General features: G+C 56.9%; 2 protein-coding genes across 4 annotated transcripts in view; one reads left to right on the forward strand and one right to left on the reverse strand.

The window, feature by feature from the left end:
• The first annotated feature begins 6 nt into the window (after nucleotides 1–6).
• Nucleotides 7–8,186, forward strand: PPP1R1A (protein phosphatase 1 regulatory inhibitor subunit 1A). The gene is made up of 7 exons (XM_004716902.2): nucleotides 7–179; nucleotides 4,351–4,411; nucleotides 5,035–5,072; nucleotides 5,413–5,476; nucleotides 6,375–6,530; nucleotides 7,406–7,512; nucleotides 8,061–8,186. Exons 1-7 carry the CDS (start codon nucleotides 96–98, stop codon nucleotides 8,064–8,066), a joined length of 516 nt encoding a protein of 171 aa, XP_004716959.1. The 5' UTR covers nucleotides 7–95; the 3' UTR covers nucleotides 8,067–8,186.
• Nucleotides 8,187–9,578: 1,392 nt separating this feature from the next.
• The window catches only part of PDE1B (phosphodiesterase 1B), a 29,315-nt gene continuing 25,738 nt past the window's right edge, over nucleotides 9,579–13,155 (reverse strand). For all 3 annotated transcript variants that reach the window (XM_045296359.1, XM_004716900.3, XM_004716901.3), the window contains 4 exons: nucleotides 12,844–12,952; nucleotides 12,227–12,357; nucleotides 11,455–11,577; nucleotides 9,579–10,979 (listed from right to left, as the gene is read on the reverse strand). In XM_045296359.1, the coding sequence (XP_045152294.1) occupies nucleotides 11,471–11,577; nucleotides 12,227–12,357; nucleotides 12,844–12,952 (347 nt within the window). In that variant the 3' untranslated portion in view covers nucleotides 9,579–10,979; nucleotides 11,455–11,470. The remainder of the gene's footprint in view (nucleotides 10,980–11,454; nucleotides 11,578–12,226; nucleotides 12,358–12,843; nucleotides 12,953–13,155) is intronic.

Below are 13,155 nucleotides of genomic sequence, written 5' to 3' on the forward strand. Positions count from 1 at the left end.
GGAGCGCAGCGGAGAGGGAGCGCGCCTGCCCCAGCCCCGAGTCCTGCCGACTTTCCTGCCGCCGCAGCGCAGGCCCCGAGGCCGCCGCCCCAGCCATGGAGCAAGACAACAGCCCCCGGAAGATCCAGTTCACGGTCCCGCTCCTGGAGCCGCACCTTGACCCGGAGGCGGCCGAGCAGGTGAGGAGCTGGGTGGAGCCGGAACGGATTCGCCTAGCTCGGGCGAGGGATGCCTGGACTGAGGGACCTGAGATCCCTGTCCAGCCCTCCCTAAGCAGGGCGCTCCTTGGAGGGAGAAGAGGCTCAGTTTGGGGGTCCTCTGTCCCTTCCCCCACCGTTGGAGCAACATCTCCCCATCTGGGCTTCTTCGAAACCGACAGAAGGATGAGCGCCTCCACTAGACGCCTGTCCCCAGAGAGAGTCGTCCTCTGCGTCCCCAACCCTGGGGGAGAGGGCGAGCCTGAAGACGCGACCCCTTCCCCTTCAATCATCTTGCGTCCTCCACCCAGTCAGCCCCCTCCAGAGTTTCTGAGCTCGGGTGGGGGCGCGCCGGGGTAATAGCTACGGTGCAGAAGGGTTAAGAGAGGTGGGCAGGTGATGGATGGAGCGTGGTGCTTTAGGATTTGAAAGAGGAGAAATAGCCCTCCCAGTCCCCACCCTAACTGGAGCGCACCTTGAGGGTGGAGGAGGGATGGAGGGCTTCAGAGAGTGAACAAGAAGGGGCTGAGGAAGCCGGCAAGGGCTGGGGCTTTGGGGAAAGGATCATGGAGTATGGACATTCGGGGCTCTTTATTCACAACTCCTGCCTTTGGGAGAGGAGGTAGGGGCGGGATGGAGAAGTGTTGCTGAAAGGCCAGCAGGAGGGCTTTTCCGGAGACCGAGAGTCCATTCAAAGCAAGATTCAAGTGAGCAGCACTGTGCTGGACTCCCTCAAAGGGTGGGAGTCCAGGGCTCTGGCCCAGCCTCCTGGCCTGGCCTATTTTTAGCTCTGAGCAGCCTGGCAGAAAAGGGCTGTGTATGAGAGTGTGTGGGCAAGTGTGTGGCTCGGTAGCGTGAGCATGTGTGTGGAGCAGGTGACTACCCGTAGTCCTTCCTACTGCCTGTTGGCCAAATAGTTGCCCATTGTTCCATCTTTGGGGTATTCTCTATCCATTTGCATAGAGCTCCCTGTTCCTAAAGACTATGCACTGAGCAAGGTCAGGTCTCTGTCTCCCTCAGCCAGCTGTCTGGGAGGCCTCAGGCTGGACCTCCCCACCTGAAACAACAACTTTGAGACCTCAGGGATGACTGGAAGAAATGTCTTCTTTCCTTGCTTATCCCAGCTGTTCAGTGGAATAAGGTCTCTGTGTGAAGGAAGGGATACGAACATACATTCTTTCTATGATTTTGAGTTCCCGGGGGCTGGGGTGGGGGGGGTAGATACCTGTGTCTCCATCCTCTCCCTGGCCTTTGTGAGCCGAATCTCCAGGTTTCTAAAGGTGTGATGAGGACAGTTGTGTTGAGACCTCACACACCTCCTGAGTGAGAATAGAGAGCCAAAGGCATGGGCGTTCCCTTAGGAAGACCATTCCGCCTGGAGGCAGGGGATGAGCTCAAATAACTTCTCATTATGTGGCATAATGGGTATGTGTTGGGCTACTAACCGCATGGTCAGCAGTTCAAATCCACTAGCCATCTGTAGGAGACAGATGGGGCTTTCTACTCCTATTACAGTCTTGGAACCTCACAGGGGCAGTTCTACCCTGTCCTGTAGGGTTGCTTTGAGTATTCATCGACTCACGGCCATGAGCTTTGGAGTCCTTGAACCAATACCAGCCCCTGGTGACCTTACGTGTGTAAAATACAACTGTGCTCCAGAGAGTGCTCACGGTGGTGACTTTTGGAAGCAGGTTTCCAAACCCTTCTTCCCAGGTACTTCTCGGTGGGTTCAAACTACCACCCTCTGGGTTAGTAGTAGAACACTTAGCCATTTGCACCTCCCAAGAATTCCAACTAGCCAATAACCTCAGTCCCAGGAAAAAAGGTCACCCAAAAAATGGCGCTCTGGGAGTTGGGGTGCATTCTGAGCGGAACTGCCTCCTACTGGCACAGCGCGGTCTTGTGGCTGACACCTGCATTTGTTTGGGGTTTAGGGAGGCAGGTGTAAGTGTGTGAGAAGGGGGAGGGGCTGGCCAGCTGCTGGTTCCGGGATCTGAGAACAGAAGGGGTTGGGGGCAAGAGCTTGAAGCAGTGGCAAAGGAGCCAGGAGGAAAAATCTAGCGGGGACACAAGCCTGCTGTGCTCTGCTCTCCAGAAGTCAGTGACTCCTAGGCGGAGACTCCACCTCAGCCCCTTCTGCTGGATTACCACGTGTATAGGCAGAAAGCTCCAGGCTTGGCAGGGGCTTGGGCCGAGACGGGAGGGTGAGAGGGTTTGGAAGCTCTCGGAGCTATGCAGCAGAGTGGCAGGGGGTGGAGTAGTGCCCACAAGGATCAGATCCTGGTTTGGAAATAAATCAGAGGCAGAGGTACCAGGTGTCCTTGAAAAGCCGGGACTCAGAATCTGTGTGGGGAAAGAGAAGAGATCATCTGCAGCATCCTAGTGGCTCACACACTGGCAATGCTTCAGGAAGTCTGGCTGGGTTCTCTTCTGCTGGAGGACAAAGGACCCCTGGTGGTGTGGTGGGTTAAAGGTTGGGCTGCCATGGGACAGTTTTACTTTGTCACTGGGTCACTGGGATTCAGAATCAATCCGATGGCTATAGAACAAGGACTTTTGAGCACTTAAAAATCTTGTCTGAGGCAAGGGAATGGCTTAAGGAAGGGGACCTGCCCACAATCACAGCCCGACTGCCTTCTCAAATGCCCCTTCTGTCACACCTGTGCAGTCTCTTCCACGGGCTCCCCCAAAAGACCTTATCTCAACCAACCCACACATCCCAGTTCGCTCTCTCCCGGCCTCTCTTTGACCTTGCAGGTAGGAAAGCAGTAGGGGGGAGGCTCTCCTCATAAAAGGATGCCCCCTACCCCCACATATTTGAAACACAGGTGCCCACATGCCAGCATCCAGCACATTAACATCAGGAATAATTAGAGATGAAATCACAGCCAATATTTAGGCAATCCCTGTGTATACAGAAACACAAACATGCCCACATTTGCATGGGGAGGGGAGGGAGGCTGTTACCAACAGGGACCTTGAAATGTCACCAAAAGCATATGTGCTGTGGGATTCTCCTGGGAGAGAGATGACTGACCCCCACACACACACCCCAACCTAGGCATCCTATTTCATACCTAAGGAAGAACCCCCTCTCAGAAGAACATTGTCCTCCCCCTCCTCCCACGCTGCAGCCGGCGCTCAATTTTTAGGCACTGCCGGCCAAGGACAGGTGTCTCTCTACCTCCCACCCCACATGGTGACTGAATAATGGAGACTGAAGGATAGAGATTTGATTACTCAGTGTCCTCCCCCTACGCCTCTCAGGCACGGATCATTTTAGCCAGTTAGCCTTCCCTGCCAGGACTGCCCTGGAGGGAGCTGCAGGGACTCCAGCCGCTTTGATGTCCTTACTTCCAAACCTCTAGCCTCCAGAGAGAAGGAATAAAACTATCTTCAACAACAACAAACTTTATTGGCAGCAAGACAAAAGAACGGTCTTGTCAGTCTGCTCTTACATGCAAATTCCTTAGCAGGTGCCTGGAAGTCCAGGATAAGATTTTTTTCAGCGAAACTCTACTCGCTGACTGCAGACGTCTTGTCCAGGACTCCTCCTATTACGTTTACCCAGACAAGGATTCCCCCCACCCGACCCCCGCCGCTATTTCCAGACAAATCATTAAGGATTCAAGGATGCCACGAGGTGGGGGAGGGTCGCGGGCCCGAAGGGCTATTCCGTGTTGTGCCCTGCGCATGGGGATTGAGGAGTACAATGTGCAGGTGCTGCTGGTCCACTAAAGATTAATGTCCATCTGGCGAGCAGGCTGGGTAGGGAAGAGAGACCTCTGCCCTCTCAGGTTATTTCTGACCATTGATCCGGGCTGGACGGATGGACAGCAGGCCAGAGATCGATGCATCTGCACAGAAACCACTGCTGAGATGGGGGGCTGAGGCCAGGCCCCTGCCAGAAGGAAGGCAGAACAGGAGAGGGGGGGCCTGGTGGGTCCTCAGGAGGAACCCTCCCCTGGGTAGGAGGATGCACCCAAGGATGCCCACCCTGGGAGACTGGGCCCAGTACAACATGGTCATTTGGGTGGGGGTGCAGGGAGGGTGCCTGGATTGCAAAGTGCTGGGAGGAGGGTGTGAGCTCCAAGAAGGTGGCTGAGATGCCTCCACTGGCTTTTGACTTCTTTCCCTTCACTCCTCCCTCCAGATTCGGAGGCGCCGCCCCACCCCTGCCACCCTCGTGCTGACCAGTGACCAGTCCTCCCCAGGTAACCCAAGGGATGGGTCGCTGAATGGAGTGGGGGCTCCTATAGACTGCTAGGTCCCAGGGAAAGGATGTGGGTGCTAGCTCGAATGGCAGACTAGGGCTGATAGATGTTAGAAGCAACCTCAATCCCAGGGGTTGAAGAAGCAGCTGATCCGACTCATCTGAAGGATTTCACTTGCTTGTGGAAAGACAGAAACCATGCTAGGAGAGGAGAGAGACCACCTGGCTCCCATGACACTGCCGCCACCCCCACCCTCCAGGAATCCAGTGGTCATTGAAGATATTTCTAAGGGTGGTAGAGAGCAGAGGTGCAGCAGGCTTTGCCTTCCGATGGGGGGGGCGGGGGATCAGGTCTAGACCTGGAGGAAGGCACAGACTGCCCACAGCCCCAGAGGGGTGGCAGGGCCGGATGCAGCAGGCTGAGGTAGGACAGGAGCAGAGCGAGGCTCCAGAGGAGCTCTCCAGCCGCCATCAGGACCCAAATCCTAGAAGCTGGATGGAAGGGACTAGATCAGGAAAGGTGATTGCAAAGTCCCCTCCCCTTGGACAGGCAGCTAGGTGGGAACTACCCCTCCCCCCCCATTCCCTGTCCTCACCACCTTCCTCATCTCCCGTTCTCCTCAGAGATCGATGAAGACCGGATCCCCAACCCACTTCTTAAGGTGAGCCAACCCCTCTACTCTGCCCAGCCTGGAGAGTCCACAGACTCAGAGGGGATTGTTCCCCTGCCTCTCCTCCCATCCATAGAAACGGTGAGACACACACACCCTTCCTGCACCCCCAAAGTTTCCTGAGTGGATACATATTGACACATGCCTCCCCACACATTCCCACATCCCCTCTCTTTGCTCACCATGAATGGTGGGGAAGCCAGGGGCCAGGGTTCTCTTCCCCAATTTTCTGAAGCCCACCCCTGCCCCAGTCTCCAGCCCCAATGCACATGAGGCAGGGGAACACGGGGAGGGGGGCCGCCACCCACCTCTGCTCTGCCTTCCTCAACAGTCCACTCTGTCAATGTCTCCACGGCAGCGCAAGAAGGTGACGAGGACCACCCCCACAATGAAAGGTTTGGAAGACCCTCTCTCCCCGCTTGTTCCCATGTCTGAGGCTGCCACTGACCCCTTTAGAAGAAGTCCTTGGGAGGTCATGAAATCTGCCTTGTTAGCGTGAACCTGGTCCTCGACTCCTAACTCTGCCACCAGAACCACTTGGCGGTTAAACAAAACCAGGTATATGAACTCCGCCTGCGCAGGGAGATAGATGCCCAGGTCTCTCTTCCACGGGGGTCTTTTCTCCCACCCTCAAGGGCGACCTGTATCTCAGCAGCTTAGGATAACCTTTCTTCAAGTCTCTTCCCAGACTCCTCCATTCCCTTTCAAAGAAGTGCTCTTATGGCCCAGCTTTGCCAGGGATGACTAAGCCAACCTGAACAAAACCAAACCTCTGCTGAGGAGCCCATTCTAACGTGTAGCGACCCTCGAGAACAGGCGAGGCTTGCTCCGCAGTGTTTCAGAGGCTGTCAGCCTTGATGGAAGCAGACAGAATGGCTGGTGGGTGCAAACTGCCAACCCTCCTGTTGGCAACCCGACACTTCGCCCAGCGCACCACCAAGGCGGGCACCTTCTGCCAGTTAGGAGTTGTCCTCAGAGCCTGACTCGTGGCCACCCCGCGGGTGTCAGAGAACTGTGCTGCAGAGGGTTTTCCAAGGGCTGGTTTTCCCCAGGCCTCTCTGGGGGGACATGAACCTCCAGCAGCTGAGCATGTTCGCCCAGTGTCTTTGGTCTAGCTTTAGTGCCCCCTCCTCGTCCAAATCTCAGCAGGTGGGAAAGTCCACCCTACACTGGCAGCAGGGTGTGATGACCCTGTCGTGGGCTGTTGGCTCGGTGGGGGTGCGAGGGGAAGGTGGGGCACGGGGCTGATTCCCATAGTCAAGGTCAGTGCTCTCTCCTTTGCTCACTCGCCAGAGCTCCAGATGATGGTTGAACATCACCTAGGGCAACAGCAGCAGGGAGAGGAACCTGAGGGAGCTGTGGCGAGAACGGGGCCCCAGGAGTCCTGCCCACCCGGGATCACCGACACAGAAGCAGAGCCCAGGCTGAGCTCTTCGGAAACAGCACAAAGTATGTTCAGGCTGGAGAGGAACCCAGGCATCCTGTTCCCCAGCCTGGGAGGAGGAGGGTCTCGCCCATTGCAGGGGCTGGAGCCTGGGAGAGGTCTCACCGTGTCCAGCAACTCTACTGAGAACATAGGTATTACATGTATTCCCCATAGTCCCATCACTTCCTGTCTTTACCGAAGGACACAAGCCCTTCCCAGGTTGCACTTGGGAGTTCCCTTCTGTGAACGGATTGGGAGAGCCCACTGTAATGTAAAGCCAGCACTCCTGGGCCAAAATCTGACCCAGAGACCTGGTTTAACGTAGCCCACCCCAGTCTATAAAGTGACGAGGAGGGAGCCTACTTCGCAGGGCTGTGAAAATCAAATGAGAAGGTTCTTACTTAGCCCGGCATCTGACATGAAGAAGACAAGCACTCGATGGAAGCGGCTGCGGGTGGTCTTAGGACATATTAGGACATGACCGCAGTCCCCCATCCAGGTGGGGTTCAGAACTTTCTGGGCTTCAGGGAAGTGGGGAGCATATGCTATACACTGCATACTACCCCTGCGCTGTAATCGATTCGTGTTTTGTTAGCCAGCAAATGAATGGTAGAACTAAGTGGGCTAAATAAAGACAATCACTAGCCAATCCGTTCAGGTCAGGAGCCATGGAGTGATTGGGTACCCAAATGGAAAATACAATTCAGAGTTTTGTTTTCTTTTCTGATCGCATATTAAAAACAAACAAACAAAACAGTAAGCCTGTAGTCGCTGTGATCAGCAAGAACCCGGTTAGTCTCGAGCCTCTCTCCGTGACCATCGGGTACAGGATGTGTGGAGCAGAAGCAGAGCCTCCATGAATGCCACCCTCCCTCTGCGACGTGCTTTTCCTCCACAGAGTCTGCAGGAGCCATCCCTAAAACTCAGGAGAGGGGCAGCGAGGGCCCCCGCACAGAGGAGCTCTCCACCCATATACCACCATTGGATTCCCAGGGAGCCAACTCGGTAAGACCCCAGGGCAATCAGCCAGGACTAGGAGAGCAGGCTGTGTGGATGGAGAGGGGCCCAGTAGTTGGAGTGAGGGAAAGGTGAAGCCAAGGACCAGCATCGGTTACTGAAAAGTTATTCTAGAGGCTGTGCCTCTGATGGGCCAACAGTGGGAAGTGGGATGAAGCTGTAACGGGGAGAACTGAGGTTAATTTTGTGGATGACTTCTGGCTCATGGAATGGGTGATGGAAGTAGACCTGGGGTCATATATAGCTAAAGTGCACTCTGGACCCCTCGCCAAGGTGGGTGAAAAGGGACCCTCTCTGGAGCTGGATGCATTGACGAAATAGCTTCCTCTGCTTTGACTTGACCATCCTCGCTCCCCCTCTGTAGACTGGACAAGGGAGCAGGGATTACCATCAGACATGAGAACGGCCTTCACAGAAGTCAGATGCTTCGTGCATGGGGTGTTTGAGCAGACCAGCTGAGGGGAGAGCGTGTTGATCCTTCAAGACCCTCTGGCCTCTCGCTCACCTCCTCTTTCTGTCCCCTCTCCCCGCACCAGGTCTGAGGGGGAAGGAGGTACCCTGGACTCAAGACTGCAGCTTGGGAAGGCATGGACCCTGGATGTATTTCTTCACTTTGGGGAGAATTTTCCTGTTTTTAAATGTGATAAATTTAATGTCAGGTTCGTGGCACTTTCTTTCTTTCCCAATTTGGAGGATCCCTCCCTTCCATTTTACCACCTTCTCTACGGCACCCCATGCCCATGTTCCTGCCCATCTGCCTCCGGGAAGCAGGAAATAAGGGTAAGTGGCAAGACCTAGAGGAGGAAGGTATTCTTCTCCTCACCCTGCAGGTGGAGGGATGTGGAAAGAAAGAAGGGGGTCAGTGAGGTGGCAGGACTAACTTCCAGGATCACTGGGAAGGGCTGCTTGGTGCAGGAAGGCTTGTGTCCTCTCCATCTGCGATTGTGTTGTGCGGGCCACCTGCTGGACAAACAAGGGAACTGCACCTTGCCCCTTGGTGCAAGGGAAGGGAGGTTGTGTGTATACCTCGAGTTTCAGCTGCCTTCGTTTTGGAACTCTGAACCTGGGATATAGGAACCCTGTTGGTACAGTGGTTACATGTTGGGCTGCTAACCACAAGATCAGCCGTTCAAGACCACCAGCAGTTCTGTGTCAGATGGGGCTTCCTACTTCTATAGAAAGTGACAGTCTCCAAAACTCACAGGGCCCGTTTTACCGTCCTATAGAATAGTGAGTCAACATCGACTCGCCCGCAGTGAGAAGCTTGGGACAGGAGCCCTGGTGGTGGAATGGGTTACTTGTGGGGCTGCCAGCCCCGAGGTCAGCAGTCTGAAACTAGGAGCTGCTCCAGAAAAGACAGACAGGGCTTTCTGCTTCCGTAAAGATGTCGTCTCAGAACGCCAGAGGGGCAGTTCCACCCTGTCCTGTAGGGCCACACTCTGAGTCGGCATCAACTCAATGACAATTGAGTTTTTGAGGGTTTGAGATGTGTCCCCCTTCCAGCTATGAGGAGACAACATCCACACCCACATCCTTATGCCAGCCCCAAGAGCTCACACGCCACTGCTGAAAATGGACTATGATCAGCGTGGATGCTAAAGAAGGGGCCTGGGCTAACACTGGAAGGGCCATTGATTCCCTTACTGTAGCCACCAAAGGACCCAAGTAAAAGCAAAACCCAGTAATAAATAGGTGAAGAGGCTTCCACCAACCCCCCCGCCCCCCCCCCCCCCCCCCCCCCCCCCCCACCGTCAGACCTCTGCTGCCAGCTGCTCTGGCAATTTCCAGCGAGTGGAGGAAAGAAGGTGAAGGGCTGGGTTGAATGGAAAGGAGAAGGCAGGACTGAGAAGAAGAGCAGCCGAACCCAGAAGGGGAAGGCCCTTCTGCCAAGCACCTGTGTGGCCTTGGGCAAGACCCCCTCCCCCGGGCGCCTTTGACAATGCCTCACCAGGCGTCCTCAAGCTTAAGAGAGAAGGTGTACAAGCTGCTGGGTCACACACACACACATATCCCATCCCCCCCCCACCCCCACCTTGAGCACCACACACAGTCAGGCCTGGTCTCCCTTCTTTATTGATCTCTGGCTATAGCAGGGGCCAGGGAGACCAAGGGTAGGGGATGAGTCGCATGCGTCTCTGCCCCACTAGGGGTGGGGTGGGAGGGACAGGTGTCAGGGACCATGGATATGAACTTCACGCAAACAGGGCCCACTGTACAAATGCATGGTTGATATTTACAAGCGAGGAGGGGCAGTCACCTGAACGTTGGCCTTTCCTGGGGCGAGGTGGGGGCGGGAGGAGCCTGAGGAGAGGAAGGGGCACTGGGCCTTGCTGGGCTCCATTCAGAGGGTCTGGCGGGCCGCAGCCCTGAGCCCCTCCCACATCAGCCTTCCACCTGGCCACTCTCCATTTGCCCCAGGGAAGGGGCCCTTGGTGTCTACAGCTGGGCAGATTCAAAGGCTGAGGGAGATGAGGTGCTCTCTCTGTTAGCAACACAGGATCAGTGGCTTATGCCCCACCCTCCCCACTGCATCCTTGACTCCCACCCAGCTAGTCTCCTGCCTGTGCTCGCAAGATGCATCCCAAGGTGCTTTTCAGGGAAGACCTGGACACACTTTACAGACATTGGTCGGATGGGAGCTTCCTTCGCCCCGCCCCACCCCCACCCCCCACCTTGTAGGGAGAGGGAGGAGGCAAGGGCCTTCAGGACCCCACTAGGGCAGGTGACCCAGTCCCAAGCTCTCAGAGATCCCAGACCAGGGCACCCCTCAGCCCCTGGTCCCACTAGCTCCTCTCTTTCCTGGTGTCCATGTCAGGATGAGGGAAGGGGAGATGAGGAGTTGGTCTGGGGGTGGGACTGAAGCAGTTCAGGTCTGGGGGAAAGAAGATGCCCCCATTCCCGGGCACAAAAAAGGTCCCATGCCCTGAAGGAGTCCACTTCCCTCCCCACACCTCTAAGGGCTCTGAGAAACCCCAGCTTTCTATCCCAAGCCAGCCTCTCTCAGGGGGGAAGACCCAGACCTGCCAGCTTAGATCTGGGGTGGGGGCTGTGGGGACCCCCAAAATGTATTGCTTAGAAACTTGGAGGCAAAAAGAAGGATGGGGGAGGGCCGGGGGGCTGGCATCTCTGACCCTCCCCACCAAGCCCTGGGAAACCTCCAGGAAGCTCCCCACTCCCAGCCAGACAAGTGACCACGGGAGGTGTCCAGAGGCAGGGGGGTGGGCACAGTGACCACTGGGACTCTGACGTTGCCCGGTCTTGCTGCCGGGAGATTAAAGTGTGCCCCAGTGGGTTTCGGGTGGGAAGGGGCCCTTCCCCCGACCCCACAGTCTCTGGCATTTTGCCTCCCGGTGGGCTGTCTGGTCCACAACCTCTGGGCTCCCTTAGAGCAGATCGGGGAGCCAGTCCCGATGGATGGTGCCGATGACATCGAAGACTTGAGACTCAATGAGGACCTGGGGAAGGCAGAAAAGCAGCAGTGCTCCAACCTTCACGCCCCTCTCGGGCCTGCCCTGCCTTCTCTCAGTCCTGCTGGACCCCGCCCAGTCCAGCAGGCATATGGGCGAAGAGTGCCCTGCAGGAGGGTGCCCAGCTGGGGCTGTGAGGGGGCTGGAAATCCAAGTCACACTGACTGGGCAGGTTCCTTGTGCCTACTGCACCCCCACCTCCACCCCCATGTGCTGTAGCGGGCAGCTGGAACCTTGCCCTGGCCCCAACTCTCCTGTGGCTCTGAGAAACCCCTCCTGCGTGCCCCCTTCAGGTGGGAGGACTTCCCTACTTCCCGCTCCTGCCTGGGCTCAACGCCACAACTTCACTGGGAAAAGGTCGGGGAGACCTTAGTCACTGGCCCCCAGACATGACTCTTCAGGGAGGGGGTCACGTTGGACGCTAAGCTCTGAGGACTTCCCCCCTCTACCCCCACATGCTCACCGGGCCACCCCTGGGGCTAGTCCAGATTCCCATTCTGGTTGTGCTGTTCCTCGGCAGGGGAGGAGGGGGCCTCCTCCTCCTTACACGGGGACAGCCCGTCGATGGACATCTGGTTGGTGATGCCTAAAGAGAGGCATGAAGGAAGCAGGTCAGACCAAGAAGTATTTTTCTCAGAACCAGAGAAGTGGATGGGTCAGAAAGAAGCAATTCTCACACCCCCCGTGTCTTCCAACTGAGCTCCTCTCAGCCCCACTTGGGGAAAGAGGGTTCCCTTCAGCCTGCTAAAACTCCCAGTCCTTAACTTCTGGACAAAGAAAGCGATTTCACAGCCAGGGGTGGTGGGCGGACTCCTGATGCAGCAGCGCCTTCGGCTCGGTGTCGCCGTCTTCTCGCCCAGGGGCCCTGGTTGGGTCCTCGGCTGCCAACCGAGGCATCAGCGGTTGGAGCCAGCTGCTCCAGCAGAGAGAGATGGCCAGTCTGCTTCCGACCGAGTGGATCCTCCACAGCCTTAGAAACCCCGGGAAACAGCTCTATCCTGCCCTCGGGGTCACTGCGAGTGGCACTGGCTGGAGAGCAACAGGGCATCTTCTCTCCAGCCCCAGCCGAGAAAGGTCCAGGCCACGCAGCAGGTCATGGTTGGTGAGTTAGCTGGAGTTGGTCTGATGCCAGGGCTCCAACAAAGGGTTGTCCTAGGGGCTTGTGGGCCATGCACCTGCCACGGCCTCCTCGCGGCTGCCCCCAAGGTCTCCCGCAGCCCCCGGACGGTACCCACCACTTGCTGCTCGTTCCTTCCATTTCTGCTTGTTCTCCTGAATGTACTTGGTCCAAGTGGCACGGAAGCTGACCACATCAGGGTTGGGGTCTCCCACGTCCACGTCCAGAGAAGGCTGGCGCCACTGGAAGCTGGAATCAGGCCCCACCCTCCCGTCACTCCTAAGTGAGGCACAGCGCACCCCGGAACATCCTCACAGCCCTTCCAGGGCAGGCGAGGGAGAGGGTGGAAGAGCAGACGCCCAGGCCCTGGAGACGCAACTTTTCCCTCGTCCGGGACTATAAACCCCAAGATCCCATCCTCCGCCCTCAATCTCACCCCTCCCTTCCCACCCTGCCCCTCCTGATAGAAGGAAAAGAAACAGCAGGTTCGTTAAAAGGCACTACAGACAGAGCTGAAAGGATAGAAGGGAAATGGAGGATGAACAAAGGGGAACGAACGCAGGTGCGTGACAAGCGGTGGAGGGACTGGCTTGCAAGCTTGAAGCTGCCCACGTCTCTAAGCACACCCCCTTCCTGTGATTCCCTCCCTCTGTGAGCTGGGCCGTCCAAGCCCCGAAGGGGAGACCTGCCCTCCGCTGCCCCGCCCCCACCCCCCCTACCCCAGACCGCCCTCACCTGGGCTGGTTCTTAGCCTTGGAGTCCTCGTCGGCCAGCGGCTGCACGCTCTTCTCCGCCACGTCCGTGAGCACGGAGAACGTGGGCTCCACAATGAAGTCAATAAAACCTGTGGCAAGGAAGCCCGGTGGAGGGCCGGCCCGCAGGGCGGGCCGCAGGCTATGGCCCCAGACGACCGGCCCCTAGCTGCTTGTAAAACAGGAAGGAGCGGTAACCCGGGGCCCAAAACGTCATCCCAATGAGGACGGACTTTAAAATGTCCTTGTGACCACAGAGAAAGCCCCTTCACCGCGGCTCTCCTCCCCGGCCCCT

The sequence above is a fragment of the Echinops telfairi genome, unplaced genomic scaffold (assembly GCF_000313985.2).
Source record: "Echinops telfairi isolate 266 unplaced genomic scaffold, ASM31398v2 ScPeMD7_7404;HRSCAF=8442, whole genome shotgun sequence".
Taxonomy (NCBI): Eukaryota; Metazoa; Chordata; class Mammalia; order Afrosoricida; family Tenrecidae; genus Echinops; species Echinops telfairi.

Bases quoted from the DNA above. Each gene is read 5' to 3' on its own strand.
- PPP1R1A (XM_004716902.2), top strand. From the start codon at position 96: ATGGAGCAAGACAACAGCCCCCGGAAGATCCAGTTCACGGTCCCGCTC. The intron at 5,073-5,412 runs GTGAGCCAACCC...CTTCCTCAACAG, and splicing joins TCCCCAACCCACTTCTTAAG to TCCACTCTGTCAATGTCTCC. The intron at 6,531-7,405 runs GTATGTTCAGGC...TTTCCTCCACAG, and splicing joins CTCTTCGGAAACAGCACAAA to AGTCTGCAGGAGCCATCCCT.